This window comes from Mustela nivalis, assembly GCF_964662115.1.
Source record: "Mustela nivalis genome assembly, chromosome: 8".
Lineage (NCBI taxonomy): Eukaryota > Metazoa > Chordata > Mammalia > Carnivora > Mustelidae > Mustela > Mustela nivalis.
Genome location: NC_139027.1, coordinates 19,237,119 through 19,257,032, shown reverse-complemented (window position 1 = coordinate 19,257,032; position 19,914 = coordinate 19,237,119). Strand labels below are relative to the sequence as shown.

Here is a 19,914-nt window from a genome sequence, read left to right as displayed (position 1 = left end):
CTGCTTCTCCCCTTACTTGTTCTCTCTCTCTCTGCCAAATAAATAAATACGATCTTTTGTTTTGTTTTTTTTTTTAAAGATTTTTTATTTATTTATTTGACGGAGAGAGATTACAAGCAGGCAGAGAGGCAGGCAGAGAGAGAGGAGGAAGCAGGCTCCCTGCTGAGCAGAGAGCCCGATGCGGGACTCGATCCCAGGACCCTGAGATCATGACCTGAGCCGAAGGCAGTGGCTTAACCCACTGAGCCACCCAGGCGCCCAATAAATACGATCTTTAAAAAAAAAAAAAATAGCCTACAGAAAAACATCTGAAGGCAAATTTATAGATTCCCAGCTAAATAGAAATCATCTTGGTCACACTTCTGGGAAGCACACAATTCTGTAAGACTCACCTATCCACCCACAATTTTGAGTTAGCCCTTTTAATGCCTTTCCATTGTGATTATTTATGATTACCTTTGAAGAAGACTTCCATCATGAGACACAGAATCTGAAATCCAGATTCAGAAGAAACAGGCAATTCCGGAAGATTTGAAACAAATAACTTCAAAAACTGTAATACCCACAGAAAGATATAAAAGATGATACTGCATCCATGAAAGAACAAACTACAGTTTTTTGTTTTTTGTTTTTTTTAATTTGTCAGAGACGGAGAGAGAGTGAGCGAGGACAGGCAGACAGAGAGGCAGACAGAGGCAGAGGGAGAAGCAGGCTCCTGCCGAGCAAGGAGCCCGATGTGGGACTGAGCCACCCAGGCGTCCCAGACTACAGTTTTAAAAACTGAAAAATAAGCAAAGAGTTCCAGGGTATTAATAAGAAAGTAACTGAAATAAAATGTAATAATAGATGGAGCACCTGGGTGGCTCATTCGGTTAAGCATCTGCCTTCAGCTCAGGTCATGATCCCAGGATCCTGGGATCAAGCCCACAGGGAGCCTGCTTCTCCCTCTCCCTCTGTCTGCTTTTCCCCATCCTTGTGCTCTCTCTCTCTGACAAATAAATAAAATTTTAAAAAATGGTAGGACCATCAGAAAGAACAGAAATTGAAAGAGGGGTTGAGATAATAAGAGAAATAATAAAATTCCAGAGAATTGAAAGCCACAGATCCCCAAGATGAAAGTTTGTAATTGGTGTCAAGAAACATGAATAAAGGGCGCCTGGGTGGCTTAGTGGGTTAAGCCTCTGCCTTACGCTCAGGTCATGATCTCAGGGTCCTGGGATCAAGCCCTGTATCGGGCTCTCTGCTCAGCGGGGAGCCTGTTTCCCCCTCTCTCTCTGCCTATCTCTGCCTACCTGTGATCTCTTTCTCTCTGTCAAATAAAGAAAATCTTTAAAAAAAAGAAAGAAAGAAAGAAACATGAATAAAAGGAAACCTGTTCCAAGGGAATTCTTTCAAATTTTAAAACACCCAGGATAATGAGAACATTCCAAAAAAGCAACTAAAGAAAAAGAAAATACTTCATATACAGAGATGCAAGAATTGGGATGATCAACATCTCGGTAAGAATAGAGGCTCAAAATGTGCAGCAATGCTGACAAAATTCATAGGATTAGTTTATACCAGACCCATTTATAGGTTCCAGCCCCTTCCAAGCTGTTAAGTGTGACAACAGAATTAATAATATTTTCAGACTGTGCCTTTTTTTTGTTTGTTTTTATGAAATTATTTATTAAAAAATAAGAGGGTACCTAGGGTGGCTCCGTGGGTTAAGCCTCCGCCTTCGGCTCAGGTCATGGTCTCAGGGTCCTGGGATTGAGCCCTGCGTCAGGCTCTCTGCTTAGCAGGGAGCCTGCTTCCTCCTCTCTCTCCACTCTCTGCCTACTTATGATCTCTGTATGTCAAATAAATAAATAAAATCTTAAAAAACAAACAAACGAAAAAAGCCGCCTGGTGGCTCAATGAAGTTAAGCATCTTACTCTTGATTTCAGTTCAGGTCATATTCTCAGGGCCATGAGATCAAACTCTGGGTTTGACATATTAGTATACATTCTGTAAGTATGTAATTTATGAATAATTTTAATCTTTGGTAGTGGAATTGATGATCAAAGGTTATGCTTAGTTTATGGCAGATACTGCCTCTAACAAAAATGCACCATTTTATTATCCACCCAGAAGCAAACCAACTTTTACAAGGAAGTTGTCTGGCTGCTGGAAGGAGGGCAGTAAGGCAAAGAAGCCGGTGCCTCCGGCAGGTTGTACACTAGGTTCTTGAATTGTGCCTGGTGATCTTTCAAGTATTTCCTTTCCTGCCTTACCTGTCACTCAAGCATGTTCTTGGGGAGCAGGAACAAATTCAATAGGTCCTGCTCTCTGCAGGCGCCAGGGTACCTGAGCCACAGCTCCTGCGGGACCAGAAATGCCTCTACATCCACACATGTAGCATAATTTTCCAAAAGCACTATAATTAAAATGTAAATCAGTCCCAGAAAGGCAAGTTTGGATTTCAAGAATTCTTTGGGATGCCTAGGTGACCCAGTCGTTAGGCATGTGCCTTCAGCTCAGGTCATGGTCCCAGAGTCCTAGGATCGAGCCGTGTGTTGCGCTCCCCGCTCCTCGGGAAGTCTGCTTCTCCCTCTCCCACTGCCCCGCTGTGTTCCCTCTCTCTCTGTCTCTCTCTCTGTGAAATAAATAAATTAATTAAAAAAATATTTCTCCTTTTTTTCTTCTTTTAAAGATTTTATTATTTTTAACCAATTTCTGTTCCCAACTTGGTCTTGAACTCACAACCTTGAGATTTAGAGTCACACGCTCCACTGACTGAGCCAGCCATGTGCTCCCAGATTTCAAGAATTCTTTCTTATTTTTTATTTTACTATTTATTTTAATATTTTATTTATTTATTTGGCAGACAGAGATCACAAGTAGGCAGAGAGGCAGGGAGTCTGATGCGGGGCTCTATCCCAGGACCCTGAGATCATGGCCTGAGCCGAAGGCAGAGGCCCAACCCCCTGAGCCACCCAGGTCCCCTTATTTTTTTTTTTTTAAGTATTTATTTATTTCAGAGAGAGGTGGGGGAAGAGGGAGCGAGAGTGGGAGGGAGCAAGCGAGTGAGCAAGAACCTGCACAAGAAGGCCGGGCAGAGGAAGAGGAAGAGAATCTCAAGCAGACTCCCCACTGAGCTCACAGCCCAACTCAGGGGTTGACAGAGAAGAGATCACAAGTAGAGATCACAAGTAGGCAGAGAGTCAGGCAGAGAGAGAGAGAAGCAGGCTCCTTTGCTGAGCAAAGAGCCGGATACGGGGGCTCCATCCCAGGATCCTGAGATCATGACCTGAGCTCAAGGCAGCAGCTTAACCCACTGAGCCACCCAGGCACCCTCATCTTTTTTTTTAATTAACGTTTGATTCCGATGTGGATATACAGAATGAATGCACAAATAGTGAAAACTGTTCAAGGATTGCTGACACTATCATTTCATCAGTCATATGGGAGAGCAGAACTAGAGTGCTGTTCTCATTCCTTGGAACCTTTGTAGAATTGTTCATGCAAACAACAAATGGTAACCACCTATGGGTGGGTGTGTAATTAAATGAATCATGCTGCATGTATAGTGCAGCTTTTTAAAACGAAAGAGATAGGGCACCTGGGTGGCTCATTGGGTTAGAGCCTCTGCCGCTGGTTCAGGTCATGATCACAGGATACTGGGATCGAGCCCAGCATTGGGCTCTCTGCTCAGCAGGGAGCCTGCTTCCCCTTCTCTCTCTCTGCCTATTAAAGAGGGCACTTGATGTTATGAGCACTGGGTGTTGTATGCAATTGATGAATCACTAAATTCTACCTCTGAAACTGATAATCCAGTATGTTAATTAAATTGAATTTAAATAAAAAATTTAAAGATATATATTGGGATTTGGGAGCACCTGGCTGGTTCAGTGTATGGAATATGTGATTCTTGGTCTCAGGGTTGTGGGTTTAAGCCTCACAGTGGGTGTAGAGATTACTTAATAATAAGATCTTTAGGGGTACCTGGGTGGCTCAGTGGTTTAAGCCTCTGCCTTCAGCTCAGGTCCATGGTCCCAGGGTCCTGGGATCGAGCCCTGCATCGGCTTCTCTGCTCTGCAGGGAGCCTGCTTCTTCCTCTCTCTCTGCCTGCCTCTCTGCCTACTTGTGATCTCTGTCAAATAAATAAATAAAATCTTAAAAAAAAAATAAGGTCTTTATAAAATATGTATGTATTTTATGTTTCTGTTATGAACCCTTAACTTAAATACTTAGTAGTCAGAGTTCATGCTGTTTATGATGGCTCTTCCTCTATACAGTGATAAAAACAGAGTCCGAAGCCCCAGTGCTGGGTTCGAATTCCTGCACTCTAACTTAGCAGTACAATTTTGGGCAAGTTACCAGGTCTGAGCCTCATTTTCTTGATCTGTGAAATGTACAGTAGTAGCGTCTCACTTCCTAGGGTTATGTGAAAAATAAGTGAGTGAGCACCTATCAGTGTTTAGAATAATGCCTGGCACTAGTGAAGCTTCTAGAAGTGTTTAGTGCTGCTGTTACTGATCATTATGTGGAATTTACTGAGACCTGATTGTTTTCATTCCTGATTATTTTATCCCCATTTTTACAGTCACGTGCTTTATTTCTTTAATCATTTCATTCTGCACTGTTCAGTATTTTATGTTTGACAGTTTCAGTGGTAGCAGTACTTTTAGGACTCAACCTTTTATTTTTGGTTTCTATTGACTCTGTCATGGTAGAATGTCTGATGGTTTGTCACGGCAGTCTCTGTGTGAGATAGTGCTGGATTTTAATTTGTAAGATCCTATGGGCCTAACTTAAGGGAAATCCTTTCCTCTTAGAAGAGATTACTTTTGTTTCACCTTCAACCAGGAGCAGAGGTTATCCACATCCAGGATTGTGTACCTTTGTGCATGTATTTCTAAACGTGAAATTTCTGGATCTTAGATTCCTTGCAATTAAATTTTTCCATCTGTTATAAATTTTCTTCCAGTAAGATTATATTAATTTGGGACACATCAGCAGTATTTGACAATTGTCTTTGCTTTTTCTGTGTGTAGCTTTGTCATTATATTGCAGTATCTGCCATTTTGATAGACAAAAGTGTTCATTGGTTTAATGGGCATTTAAAAAAATTTGGGGGGCTTGGGTGGCTCAGTGAGTTAAAGCCTCTGCCTTCGACTCACGTCATGATCTTAGGGTCCTGGGATCGAGCTCTGCATCGGGGTCTCTGCACAGTGGGGAGCCTGCTTCTCCCCCTACCCACTCCGCCTGCCTCTCTGTGTACTTGTGATCTCTGTCTGTCGAATAAATAAATAAAATCCTCAAAAAAAAAGTAATAATACCGTAGGATTTGTTTATGGTTAGCCAACTATTAATTACCTGTGCTCATTTTTGTCATGGTAATATTTCTTTTCCATGTTGATTTATAGATGCCCGTAAACTTTTTAAAAAATATCTACCAGTCTGTTTATTAATTTAAAGTGAGCTCTATGCTCAGTGTGGGGCTTGAACTCAACAACCCAGAGATGAAGAATCGCATGTTCTACCAACTAAGTCAGCCAGGCACCCCATGTGGATGCACATTTATTAATTTATTTTTAAAAATTTTATTTATTTATTTGAGAGAGAGGCAGAAAGAGTGTACAAGCCACGGTGGGGTGGGGGAAGCACAGAGGGAGAGGGAGAAGCAGACCTCCCCCTGAGCAGGGAGTGCATGTGCAGCTCTGTCCTAGGACTTTGAGATCATGACCTGAGCTGAAGACAGACACTTAACCTACTGAATCACCCAGGTGCCCCTAGATGCATTTATTTATTTATTTATTTAGTTAGTTAGTTATTTGACAGATAACAAGTAGGCAGAGAGGCAGGCTGAGAGAGAGAGGGGAGGAAGCAGGCTCCCTGCTGAGCAGAGAGCCCAGTGCGGGGCTGGATCCCAGGACCCTGAGATCATGACTTGAGCCGAAGGCAGAGGCTTTAACCCACTGAACCACCCAGGCACCCCTAGATGCACTTTTAATATGAAGAATTGTAAAGTTTTGTCAGGATTTGCAAATGTTTTTGGCAAGTTAGTCTTTTGTTTATAATATTTTTTGTCATGACTGTAACCTTTTGATGGTGACCAGGTTTCTTGAAACCACTAAGCTCTACAGTTACAACATTTCTAGGTAATCAGAATTAAAATTGATGAAAAAATTCTGATGGCAAAGGAAAACGGATCTCAGGATGATATATATAGATTTGAATTTTTCTGTATTTCTTTTTTAAAATATTTTTATTTACTTATTTGACAGACAGAGATCACAAGTAGGCAGAGAGAGAGGAGGAAGCAGGCTCCCTGCTGAGCAGAGCCTGATGTTGGTCTGGATCCCAGGACCCTGAGATCATGACCTGAGCCGGAGGCAGAGGCCCTAACCCACTGAGCTACCCAGGCGCCTCTGGATTTTTTTTGATAATTTTGTGTATGTGTCATGCCTTGCTTTTGTTCGTCTTAGAAGAAATTTCTAAAACCCTTTTAAGTGTTCCTTCTTCACAGTGTGATATTTAAAGTAGTTACAATTGTGATTTTTTTGCACTGCAGTGTAAGCTATACTTAAAATAGAAAGGAATGTAAAGGAGACCCAAATGATTCTTTCCCCCTATTTTGTAGGGCAAATGAAAAGGACTAAATGTGCTGAAATTGATGTTGAGACCCCAGACTCCATTCTGGTGAATACAAACCTTCGGGCGCTGATCAACAAGCACACCTTTTCCGTCCTTCCTGGAGACTGCCAGCAGCGACTTCTTCTACTGCTTCCAGAGGTGGATCGACAGGTGTGTTATTTTCACGCATAAGCAGTTCTCAGAAACCCTTCTGAAGCTTTCTTCACATCCCCTTTAGCACTGCTTAAAACTTTTAAAATAGCTTTTTATATATACTTATAAAGAAGTGGCATCAAAGGTGCTAAAACAAGAAATAAGAACATTTTTATGTAAGTATTCGTAATAGTTTTTCCCTGTAAGTCTTAGAAAGATAAAAAACTCTTATCAGAATGTCAAGATCATGGAATAAACTTTATGTAGCTATCATATTAGAAAGTGAGGTATTCAATGAATACAGTCGAAGAGGAAGAGTTGTCTTGCCTAAGACCTTGAACAAGGATTTTTTTTTTTTTTTTTAAGATTTTTATTTATTTATTTGACAGAGAGAAATCACAAGTAGATGGAGAGGCAGGCAGAGAGAGAGAGGAAAGCAGGCTCTCTGCTGAGCAGAGAGCCCGATGCGGGACTCGATCCCAGGACCCTGAGATCATGACCTGAGCCGAAGGCAGCGGCTTAACCCACTGAGCCACCCAGGCGCCCCTGAACAAGGATTTTTTGAATGGATTTTTTTTAAGAGAGTAAGAATGTTAATTATTTCATTCTTTTGTTAGATTTTTTAATAAACAAAAACATTTATTGCCTTCATAATTGAGAACTTTCAAAACCGAATATAGTTCATACTCTTTAAAAAAAGATAGCTAGAAGAAATACCAAAGGTATTTGGTCTCTCTGGGTAGGGACCAGAGAGATTAAGAGTGGTCAGTAATAAGGTCAAGATCTGAGATTTTAGCTTTTATCAAGGAAAGAGTGACTAGCAAGTCACTCCCCCTTCTGATCATCTGTTTCCTCCTCTACAAAAGGAAGATAGAATCATTATGATTTTCTGAGGTTTATTTAATTCTAAAGGTTTTTTTTATTATTTCCAAACACCTACTCTGTTCGAAGTAACCTGATGGGCTCTCCCCTCATTTCCTAATCATTATAAAAACAAGATGAAAGAGAGGCATTTTCCCAAGTTAACAGTATGAAAACTAAATTTATACCCTGGTTTGTGGTAAGAGATTAAAGAAGAGTAAGGTATACAACTCATCTTAGCTAATTGTCTGTGTCAAAAATAAAATATTTCTAACTCAGAATATCATCTTTCTATTAAACTGTACTGATGTTAGTTTCAGTAGCGTAATGATGTGAGTCAGCACATAGGAAAGCAGGTTAGATTCCATTTCCCTGGAGACCAAGTAAGTCAGCTACACTACCAGCAGTGGGGTAAAGAAGAAAGTAGAGCTGCTCCTTCCCAGCTACTGCTTCTCCCTTCTTAAAACTTCCTGGGGGAAATTACAGCTTTGGGGATGCCCACCTTTTGGTTCGAACAAATTAGGAGGCTGAGATTTCTGCAAAGTTTTTAAAGAACTTCTCATTGGGGTTTGCTCTCATCTTTTTTTAAAGGCTCAGGTTATTAGGTTGGGAATATGCTCGGAAACTAAAGGCCTATGAACTCTAGAGTAGGTTTCTTAGAATGGTCTTTTGACTAATGGCCCTTATCCTCTCTCAGAGGAAGGATTGCCACATAAAATTCTAGAATGAAAAGGGACTTTATAATTTATCTATTCAATTTCCCAGTGCAGGCTGGTGGGAAGTTCTTAATAGGACATTACTTGGCCTTTTTTTTTTTTTTTAAGATTTTATTTATTTATTTGACAGAGAGAAATCACAAGTAGATGGAGAGGCAGGCAGAGAGAGAGAGAGAGAGAGAGAGAGAGGGAAGCAGGCTCCCTGCTGAGCAGAGAGCCCGATGCGGGACTCGATCCCAGGACCCTGAGATCATGACCTGAGCGGAAGGCAGTGGCTTAACCCACTGAGCCACCCAGGCGACCCTACTTGGCCTTTTTTGAGTATGGTGAGAACACATGGTAATTTGAGAAACAACGTCCTTATGTCTAGAAGTATGGAGCTCCAGTCAACTTCACTGTCCGATGCAATTTAGGGTGCTTGTAGAATCCTGGTTATTACTAGGACGGAACATCGAAAACTTAAAACATCTTTACTTAAAATTTACTTAAACATCTTTCATTGTCTGAGTGCCCAGCCATGAAGTAAAAAGACATAATTTAGATCAGAGAAAAGAATACGGAGGGGAATGGATTAAAGCACCTATCTAGATATATTTAAAGATCTGTCATAGGAAACAGCTAAACTTGTTTCTCCAGAAAGCAGATGTGAAGTTAAAATAACATTTTTTTAAACAGCTGTAGCTGTTGAAATGGACTGACTTATGATGGAATAACTTGCTCGTTTCTGGACCATTCAAGCAGAGGTCCCCTGTTCTTACAGGGGAAACTGTCACCCCTCTGCCCACTTTCTAGAGAACAAGTCAGCAGTCAGCAAACTTGGGCCAGTTTTAGTCCACCGCCTGTTTTTGTGAATAAAGTTTTATCGACATATGGTCACTGGTGTTAGTTTACATGTGGCATAGAGCTGTGTTCGTGCAGCAGTGGCATATGTGAAGTAGTGGCAGCAGAGGGCCTATGTCCTTTCAGAGCCTCAAATACTTGTAGTTGCTCCTTTGACAGGAAAAGTTCACCAGTTTCTGCTCTAGAGCTGGGTGGGAGTAGGGCTGGGGGCAGATAATGTGGGCCCTGATAGGTATAGAAAGTGAGGCTGGTGGGGAAGTTCCTCAGTTGCTAGGATGTCCCAGTAGTTACTTAAATTTTCTCTGAAAAAATTGTTTTTGACTTACGGGTTACATTTAAATTTTTAATCTACCTAGGATTTTTTTTTTGTATTGCTTTGAAATCGGGGTTCAACTGTATTTTCTGCTTATTAATAGCCTCTTGTTTCACCACTACGTATTTGATACAGCCATCTTTTTCTCACAGTTGGAAATCCCATCTTCATTATGTATTCTGTTCAGTTATAAGCAGTGTGTGTTTATCATACTCTCTCATCTTCCACTTGTTTCTTTGTTCCTTCAAGTGTTAGTAATAAGACTTTCAACTGCAGTGGCTTCATATGTGGTATGTTTAATAATTGGAAAGGTGGTTTTTCTTGTTTTTTCCTTATGAACTTGAAAATCATTTTGTTAATGACATCTGCATAGGGGTTCTGATTGGAATGTCAATATTAACTGTGGGGAGAAGGGCAATTTTACTCAACTTTTCTGTCTAAATCTTTCTTAGATCTGTGTTTTATGTCCTTAAATAAGATTTATGGTTCTAAACCATGATAGGAAATCTAAAATCTTGAATAGAAAGAGTCTTAAAACCTTTTGGCAAGATACCACAAATCAAGTCCCTAGGCAGATAAATGAGAGAAAGTATTTTTTGTGGATGTGACAGTTTTACTATGAAAAGTATGTAAGAGATCCTCACAAATTGATAATAAAAATAAGTAGCCTTAAAAAAAAAAAAAGTAGCCTTTTGGAAAAATATACATAATGATAAGCATTTCACAAGATGGCAAATCTAAATATTTAATAAATATGCAAAAAGGTGAACAAAACTCCAGTATTTAAGATAAAGGAAATTTTTACCATTTTTTAAACCCATTAGAATGGCAGAAATTAAATAGTCTCGTTAATGTATATTGTTCACAGGACAAAGAGTACACTCTTATATTTCAGATAGAAATATGAATTGTTGTAGCCTTTTTGGAAAATAATCTAACAATACCTAGTTATAGACACAGATATTTCGTTGCTTTTAGAGTTTATTCCACAGAAGTAAAAGCTCTAGTGTATTCATCTTTGCCAGAATGCTTACTGCAGCTTGGTTGATTATGGGAAAGTACTGGAAACAAGGTGTGTGTTTCTGATTACGAAACTGGGGGATGAATTGAGGTGCGTGCCTACGGTGAAACATGTGCGGCTGTTACGAAGGAGCGAACACTCTGCCAGTCGACTTGGAGAGACTTCCCCAGTGTGTTACGTGAGAAAAAGAAGATTCAAAGCTTGGTCACAGTTTTATAAGAGAAATAATAAACCTCCCAGGGAGAAACCTTCTGACATGTAGATTTATGTTTGCAGATGATTCTTTGAGTATACTTTTTTTTTTTTTTTAAGATTTTATTTATTTGAGAGAGAGAGAGCATGAGAAAGGGAAGGGTCAGAGGGAGAAGCAGACTCCCTGCCGAGCAGGCAGACCGATGCGGGACTAGATTCCGGGATTCCAGGATCATGACCTGAGCCGAAGGCAGTTGCTTAACCAACTGAGCCACCCAGGCATCCCAATTCTTAATGGGGAATGGAATTGAAAGAAGGGAGGAGAGGTAAACAGGAAAGAAATTTATTAGAAAATGTGATACATTAAGTATCCAGGATGATATAGTCAGGTTTCTATAAAATTAAATTTATATACATTCTTCTCTAAAATGAAAGAAAGTACAATTCCACATGGTGTATTTGGCTTTCTTTGTAAGCTTCTCTTGGCTTGTTCTTTGTCCCAGGTTGGTCCAGATGGTCTGATGAAGTTAAATGGCTCAGCCCTTAACAATGAGTTCTTCACTTCAGCAGCCCAAGGCTGGAAGGAAAGACTCTCAGAAGGTAAATGTTCAAACTTTGTGCCTCCTAGAGTGTGTATGTACTTGGAGCTACTATGAGGGCATGTTGGCACCTCTGTGCCTCGGCGAGTTTTTGAGCAATTTTAGTAGGCTAAGGACAGGATGTTTCCGTAGCATAGAACTAGCTATTCTTTGTGGAACCCTATACTGACTTTTGTCTGGTTCCTATGGCTCCAGGTGGAGTCTAGCAATGTTTCTTCAAGAATTCAAAGTCACCTTTGAATTTAGGGAAACTAAGAAAATAGATTTTTAGTCTCTCTTCCTAAAGATTTTGATTCAGTAATTCTAGGTGAATGCCTAGGAGTTGAAATTTTAATAAGCAGAGTACAGAATTAGAGTTACAGTGTTCTCTTATGTTTGTTTTTCAGTACACGTGGAATACAAACTAACACTTGGAAGGTCACATGAAGGTGTACCAAGACATAGCCTAAAACAACTGTGAGAAGCTTTAAAATGAATACACTTGTAAGGAGAGCATTAGGAATGCTACTCCTTGCTGACATTTTGTCACATCAGTAGCATGTAGAGTTACTTGACCAACTAATTAACCTCTGTATTGTTGACTGCAATGTTGATGTTTGCCTTCCTGTGGTTTTTGGGCAGGGTGGGGGGAAGCAATTCTGTGTAGAGATGCTTTCTCACTGATTACTCTGGTCCTGTCAAAGATTTTCTTGAGCAAAGACCACTTTTTTTTTCCTGAACTGCAGTCACATAAACACTTTAAAACATATGCATTACTATTACCTTTCTTTAAGAATAATTTGATGAAGGATTTTTGCCCTGCCTAACTCCCCATTTTTTGTCTGTTTGTTTCGTTTGTTTTGTTTTTGAGAGAAAGAGAGACTAAACAGTAGTAAGAGGGAGGGAGACAGAGGGACAGAAAGAATCGTAAGCAGGCTCTAGGCTCAATGCAGAGCTGGAAGCAGGGCTTGATCTCTGGATGCTGAGATCATGACCTTAACCAAAATCAGGACTCACCCAGGCGCTCGCGCCCCCTGGTTCCCCCACCACCCAGTTTTTTTAAGTCGGTAATGTCATCAGTGGTACTTTGATTGTTATCAGTGTTTCTTTTTTTTTCTCTTTTTCTTTCTCTTTTCTCTTTTTGCATATGAGCAGTCACTGTTGTGCCTAGTCATATGATCGTATTTTATGAGCAGCAAAAACTTTGAACACTGTACACATGTGAACAGAAGTCAGTATGTTTTATTCCTCATTCTCTCGTATACAGTAGACTCCCTGAAAAAGTAGTTCTGGGTTAGATTCTGACAGGCAAAGTCCTCTTTTCTACTCCCGTGCCCAGGACTATGTCCTTCAACACTTTTCCTCTCTATTCTTTTACCCTGAAGAAACCTAAACTTAAACACTACCATTTCTATCTTATTTGTCCTTGACGTCCTGGATATTAGAGTATAAAAAAGAGCAGGCTTTCTGAGCCGCAGTTTGAAGATGGCCTACCCAAGAGATTCAGGTGTCCTCTGCTGTCGGAGTGGGAGGGATGGAGGTAGATAGTGGTGTATGCAAGTAAATGTCATATTCAGAGCGGGGCGGTCATTGGCATGTTCAGTGCCTTATGCCAGGGCACTAGAATGGTATAGTTTCTAACTGAAAACTGACCACTCCCAGATAACTCCCTGCCGTTTTAGTGGAACCTCGGCTGCCTGGAAGCTGGGTCCCGGGTCACAGCTGTTCATTATGCAGTATGAGACAAAAGGCACAAAATACAAGGGAAACAGATCTTTAAAATTACAGAATGCCCAATGGTATTATTTACTGAAACCATGTGACTCTTTAAGAAATGACAAATTCAAGGTTAGTGATAAATCTGTAGGGAGTATGATGTTTGGAGCAGGAGGGAGGTGCTGTAAGAGAAGCCCAGAGGAAAGACACAGGTGGCCTCAGCTGAGCACTGGCAACTGCTCACGGTGGTGTGTAAGCACTGGATGTCCCCCAGTGGCTTCTAGGGGCTTCTTTCCAGTGAGGAATTGGGGGAAATTTCTCTAACTTACACATGATAGTATTCTGACTCCTGCACCAGTTTTTTACAAATATTTAAAAGTTTAAAAAAGCATATTTTTGTTGAATATCCTTTTTTTCCCTTTTTTACATTACAGGTGAGTTTACACCTGAGATGCAGGTGAGAATTCGCCAAGAGATTGAGAAGGAGAAAAAAGTAGAGCCATGGAAAGAACAATTCTTTGAAAGCTACTATGGTCAAAGGTAATACCAAGACAGGTTCTATAAACCAAATGTGAATTCCTACATATGTGTCACACAGTGTTTCATTTTAACTACCTTTGCAGAAATTCTAGTCCTCAATTTCCTTCTATTATTATACCAGGTTTTTTTCTTTTTTTAAAAAAAGATTTTATTTATTTATCTTACAGAGAGAGTGAGAGACAGAGACAGAGCATGAGGAGGGAGAAGGAGGCAGAGGGAGAGGGAGAAGCAGACTGACTCCACACTGAGCAGGGAGCCTGCCACGGGGCTTGATCCCAGGACCAGAGATCCCCTGGGATCGTGACTCGAGCCAAAGGCAGATGCTTAACCTGCGCATTTTTCTTAACCAATTCTTCTTAACCAAGATATTTTTTTCTTTTTATGAGTCACGGATGTACAAAATTGGGTTACTCTTGACACGTTATTGTTGTGGGTGGGATGTTTCATTTAAAAAAAATTATTATCTCAAATTGGAGTCCCTTTCTTTGAATAGTCTGAATTGTTCTTCCAGTAAGTTTATAAGTTAAAAGAACACTGAAGTTTTTTTCTAATAGTTAATTATCCCATGAGATGGTAGTTCATCTAGAATCACCAAGGAGTTCTAGGAATCCCGTAATATGAACCATTACACCCAGGGCATCAATAAACAGCCTCTTCTCTCTAGAAAGCACTCTGGCAGGTCTTCATAGCTGCATGAAGGTATAAACTCTGTTCTCAAGAGGATGATTTTCCTAATAAAATCTCAAGGGGATTTATTTTCCTAATAAAAATCTAAGTAGGGGCACCTGGGCTGCTCAGTCAGTTAAGCTGCTGCCTTTGGCTCAGATCATGATCCCAGGGTGCTAGGATCAAGCCCCACATCGGGCTCTCTGCTCAGCAGGGAGCCTGCGTCCCCCCCCCCTCTGCCTGCTTCTCTGCCTACTTGTGTTTTCTCTGTCAAATAAATAAATAAAATCTTTAGAGAAAAATCTAACTAAAATGTTAATGGGGCATTTAAATAGATGACAATGGAGCTCCGTTGTTTGAGGTAGAATTGAACATCCAGAGAGTTACTGGTTTGTCTCCCTTGTCTTCTGCATACCTAATGGCAGACCTTAAGGACACTCTGTAACCACAGTTTGACAACTACTGGCTCTTTTTCTTATCTCCCAGTAGTTCATCCCCTTTATGCTTACGTAGGAAGTGGTTCCTTTTGTGGTTAAGAGTCTCCCGTATGGGCTCACCTGGCTGGCTAAGTTGGTAGAGTGTGCAACTCTTTTTTTTTTTTTTTAAAGATTTTATTTATTTATTTGACAGAGAGAGGCTTAGTAAGAGGGGCAACACAAACAGGGCGAGTGGGAGAGGGAGAAAGCAGGCCTCCTGCTGAGCAGGGAGCCTGACGCGGGGCTTGATCCCAGGATTCTGGGATCATGACCTTACCCAAAGGCAGACGCTTAACGACTGAGCCACTCGGACGCCCCTGAGTGTGCAACTCTTAATATTGGGATTGTGTGTTTGAACCCCATGTTGGTCTTAAAAAAGAGTCTCATATATTGATATTTCTACACTCTTGGTATGAGTTTTGAGCCTTTCTACAGAAATGATGGTATTTCCATTAGACTCTTGTCACAGATGTCACTCCGTAGATATTGTACATTCCCTCCATAGGCAGATAGAGCATTGTAGCAGTTTTGGGGTCTTTCTGTTTTCATCTGTACCTTTTTTTGGCCAGCATTTACAGGAGGACTGTTTTTTGTTTTTGTTTGTTTTTTGTTTTTTGTCTTATTTTTGTTGTTAGCCACTCTATCTCAGAGGTGCAGTACTGATCATTTGAAGTCACCAAAGAGGGTCTCCTGCCTTTGCCTGTTTAAACAATGTGCTAAAAGACTACAAGGGGTCTCTGATGATCTCTGCTGAGTAGCCTAATTCTAATGGGGCCACACTGTAGAAGTCCCAGTTTACCATCACTCCTAGGACAGCTCAGAGTCATTGGTCTCAGCATTATGGAACTATACTAAGTGAAGTGTAAATGGGCGTCCAGAAATCCCAGAGTTCAAATTTTCAACCTCTGGAAAACATTGACAGCCACCTCCTCCTGTCTCCTCAGGGGCCCGTAGACTTCTTGGGCCGTCCTTTCTGCAGGTGCTACAGAGCAGAGTTGATGAGGGTGCGTGGGTCTCGGCCTTCTTTCACTTCCTTCGTGGGTAGTCTGTGATGCTTGCCTCTAGACGTGGTAGCCCCTTTTATAAGCATAAATAATAATGACAATTAATAGTATCAAGCTTTAATATGTGCTAGGTACTGTTCTAAGTACTTTATATGCATTAATTTAATCACACCAATAATACAAAGTAATGAACCTCAGTATATGATGAGGAAACTGAGATACAAAAGACTAGTGACTGACTTAATGTCACATGTGTGTATCAGAGCCCGGTTTTGCCTCCAAACACTTGAGATCCAGAGCTTCACTAATCATAATCGTAATAATGGTGATGATATATGAGGAAAAGCTACTCTGTGTCAGGGTTTCTTCCAGGCATTGCCATATACTATTATCTCCTAATACTAAACATGGGCCATTTCTCAACTAGGATATTTTTTTCTTCCACCTTTTAGTTCTGGTTTGAGCCTTGAGGATTCAAAGAAATTGACAGCCTCACCCAGCGATCTCAAAGTAAAGAAAACCCCAGCTGAGCAACCAAAATCCATGCTTCCATCAGAGGCCTCGCCTGTCAGTGTTGTCCCAGGAATTCCCCAGTTAGGGTCAAAAGAAGAAGTGGTGCAAATGCCATCCCCAGTAAGAAAAGAAGAGCATGAAAGCCAAGATACGGTGCAACCAAACCCCAAATCCACAGAGCCCCTGCTTCCCTCAGCAAGCAATACGCAAGAGCTTAGCAGCGTTCTCCCCATCCAGTGCCCAAAGGATGACAGTTTCTTGGAGCAGAAGCCAGTTGCCTCTGCTGAACAGGAGTCTGAGAAAGAGAATCATCTCACCACAGCTCCTAGTTACAACAAAGATGAAGGCCAAGAAGCTTTAATTACGTCCCCAAACAAACCCAAGAGTCCCGGGGTGGAAAAACCGGTAATGAAGCCCATGGCAGAAACTGGTTCACAGGAGATCGCAGCAAAAGACCCTCCATCGGCCCCGGTTGATCACAGCCCAGAAAGCCTCAAGAGGAAGTCTTGCATCCAAGAAGAGAGCCCCGTGAGCTGGGAGAAGAGGCCACGTGTCACGGAGAATCGCCAGCACCAGCAGCCATTTCAAGTCTCGCCACAGCCCTTTCTCAGTAGAGGGGACAGGATCCAGGTGCGAAGAGTACCACCTCTCAAGGTAAGAGAGAGGGAAGGATTGAAAAAGAGAAAGTGTCTGAACACTAAGTTTCTGGTCTTACTTAATACCAAGTCATTCGTGGTATTTTTAACACAGAAGCAGTTGTATATATTTGATAAACACGTAACTGCGTTCTTACATGAACAAAATTATGACTAAACAGGCATTTAGAACTGCATTCCTACAGATCTTTATTAGTGTTTTGGTAGTAAGGAAAGTTCCTGGATATCTAACTAACGTAGACCACCTCCACCCATCCTCCTGGCTGGCCACTCTTAAGATAGTTGTGGACATTATGCTGTCTCATGTGACAAAACAAGAAATATAATAATAAACAGAAGGAAGCCCTTGGTGTGATCGAGATCTTTGTAGCAAGAGCCATGACATTTTAAGTGTACCTTGGTCCTTTTCTTATTGCCATAACTGATTGGATGTTCTTTGGCTCTAGAACTACCTTTAGTTCCCCCCTCTTAAAGAAAACCTGTGTGGCTGCTGTTACTTGAGGGACATCAGTAAGGTAGACTAGCCTTGCTAAGCTCTGCTGCTAAGGCTTTGTCCCTGACTTTCATGTTAGCATTCTGTTGCTACTTAGCAAATATTTCACATTCATAAAGCGGTATCCTTATCTAAGTATACAAGAGTGCATCTAACCAGTAGTGAGCCCTTTAAAGCCCAAACACATTTTTACTTCTGACCTAAAGGTTTACTAATACTTGGGCTTGTGCTTAAGATCAGTTTGCAGTTCATTTTTTCACTTAGTAAATAGTATATATTAATAAGTTTTTATTAGTGGTGTTTATTAATACTGTTGTGTCTACTGTCAGCCCAGACATTGGGTAGTATTCATTCACGTTAGAAATATAAATAGAAAAAAAAGCCACATAGAAATACTTTTTCCCTCTTTTTTATTTAACTTAGATGAACCAAAGCTAGTTCCATCAGATAATATTCCTTAGAGACATTCAGTTGCTAGTACTTGACCCATTTAATTTACTATCTCTTTTTCTCTCGTGTTGCTTCTTAATTACTAACTGTATGACGTTCTCATTACTTTTTAATTTTAAGATTTATGCACTTAGGAATCTCCCTTTTTTTAAAAAAAAATGTTTGCCACTTTTCCACCATTAACATACTTTGCATGCTTTGCCAGAGATTGTGATTTTTTAATGAAAATCACTTTACAATTCTTTTATCCCCCACTCTTCCTGTTACAAAAATATTAGAAACCTTTCTGTAATGAGTGTCAGTCAGAACTTCTGTGTGGACCTGAGAGTTGAATTACATTTTAGGTTTTACTTAATATAGATGATACTGTGAGATGTGTCATTTCTATTTCCTCATCTTTATAGAGACTGACTGACATCCTGCTTGGTCTGCTTCCCTAATCCAGAGAGGCCCCACACTGAAAATTAAAGTCCACCATGACATGTTATTGTTACTCAGTTTTTTCCCTTTCTTTTGTTTTCTTCTTCTTCCTTACACCCTCCACCCCCCTGCAGAATACTTTTTACCAGAAGTTGCTTTAATAACTCTTCCCTTAGACCTGTATCTCAAATTCCACTTTCTTTGTTTCTTTTTTTTTCTTTTTAAAGATTTTATTTATTAGACAAAAAGAAGAGACACAGCGAGAGAGGGAACACAAGCAGGGGGAGTGGGAGAGGGAGAAGCAGGCTTCCTGCAGAGCAGGGATCTCAATGTAGGGCTCAATCCCAGGACCCTGGGATGGTGACCTGAGGCAAAGGCAGATGCTTAGTCATCTGAGCCACCCAGGCACCCCATCAAATCCTACTACGTTCTTAGACAAAACTTAATGTAATTTATAACAGAGCAAAATCTTCTAACCAAAACTTAAGTAGAAAAATAAAATCTTATTACAAATGTTATATGTGTGTATATATGTTATATACATGCATATGTATGCACTTACATGTTATAACATGGATGTCTGTAATAATACGTATAGAGAGATGGAAAACGGTGTTTCCTATTTGGTATGCATCTGTTCTATTTTATTAAGATTTTGTTTATTTATTTGAGAGAAAGAGCGAGGGAGAGCTAACAAGTGGGAATGGGAGCCGGGCTGGGGGGTGGTGGGGGAGAGGGAGAAGCAGGTTCTCCAGGGAGCAGGGAACCCAACATGGGGATCCATCCCATGACTCTGAGATCATGACGCGGGCTGAAGGCAGGGACTTAACCAACTGAGCCACTCAGGCGCCCCATCTTTTCAGGATACATGAAGAAAATCAACCTTGCTTTATCAGGGTAGGGCTTCTTGTTTATTTGTTACCAATGCCCAGACAACACAAACAGGTTGTAGAGCTATCTACAGGAGACATTACCAAGGGGCAACATTTGCTTCTTTCCCTCTGTTGGTAGCTTCTGAAATACTGTGCAGTTAGATGTAAAAGCGATTCAGTGCTAAGAGATTAGGTACATGTCCTGATGTGAGATGTGTGGACTGTGACAGCTGTGACATGATCCCATAGCTCTGACTTCTGCGTGACAGAGAATCTGTTTCTCAGAACTACTGACCTTTTGAGAAATGGATATTGCAAATAATGAAAAATTTTTAGTGACTTTATTATTCTTAACTTAAGGACTTCCGGAAGGATGACATGCATTTTCTTAGAGCCCTTTGGCTTAAATTTTTTTTTTTTTTTAATTAAATGCCCTGTAACATCTGTCATAGTTATTTGCTCCTTTAAATTCTAACAACTTACTAGAAGAGTCTAGGCTTTGATGCATTCTCATTTAAGTCTGATAGCTTCCAAAGTATTGTTTCAGACAGGAGTCAGATTCCTTTCAGCTACAGTATTTTATGCTGTGAAAATCAGTGGTTTCAAACTCGGTGATGTAGCAGAGTTTCCCAGGAAGTGTTTCAGAAGTGGATATTTTCTCTAGAGTCTAATTTGTCAGTTTTGGGAGAGAACCCAGAGCACATTTATTTTTAAACAGCTCCCCAAGTAAGTATAAAGGCAGCCACGGGTGAAAATGACTGTGGTGAACATTATATACGTTCTGTCTATACTCCCTTCGCCTTGATGGACGGAGTGGGGTACATCTGTGGATC

General features: G+C 40.7%; 1 protein-coding gene across 3 annotated transcripts in view; it reads left to right on the top strand.

The window, feature by feature from the left end:
* ASXL2 (ASXL transcriptional regulator 2) overlaps positions 1–19,914 on the top strand; it is a 134,055-nt gene that overhangs the window by 102,384 nt on the left and 11,757 nt on the right. For all 3 annotated transcript variants that reach the window (XM_082745035.1, XM_082745034.1, XM_082745036.1), the window contains 4 exons: positions 6,609–6,772; positions 11,201–11,297; positions 13,426–13,531; positions 16,130–16,844. In XM_082745035.1, coding sequence (XP_082601161.1) covers positions 6,609–6,772; positions 11,201–11,297; positions 13,426–13,531; positions 16,130–16,844 — 1,082 coding nt within the window. The remainder of the gene's footprint in view (positions 1–6,608; positions 6,773–11,200; positions 11,298–13,425; positions 13,532–16,129; positions 16,845–19,914) is intronic.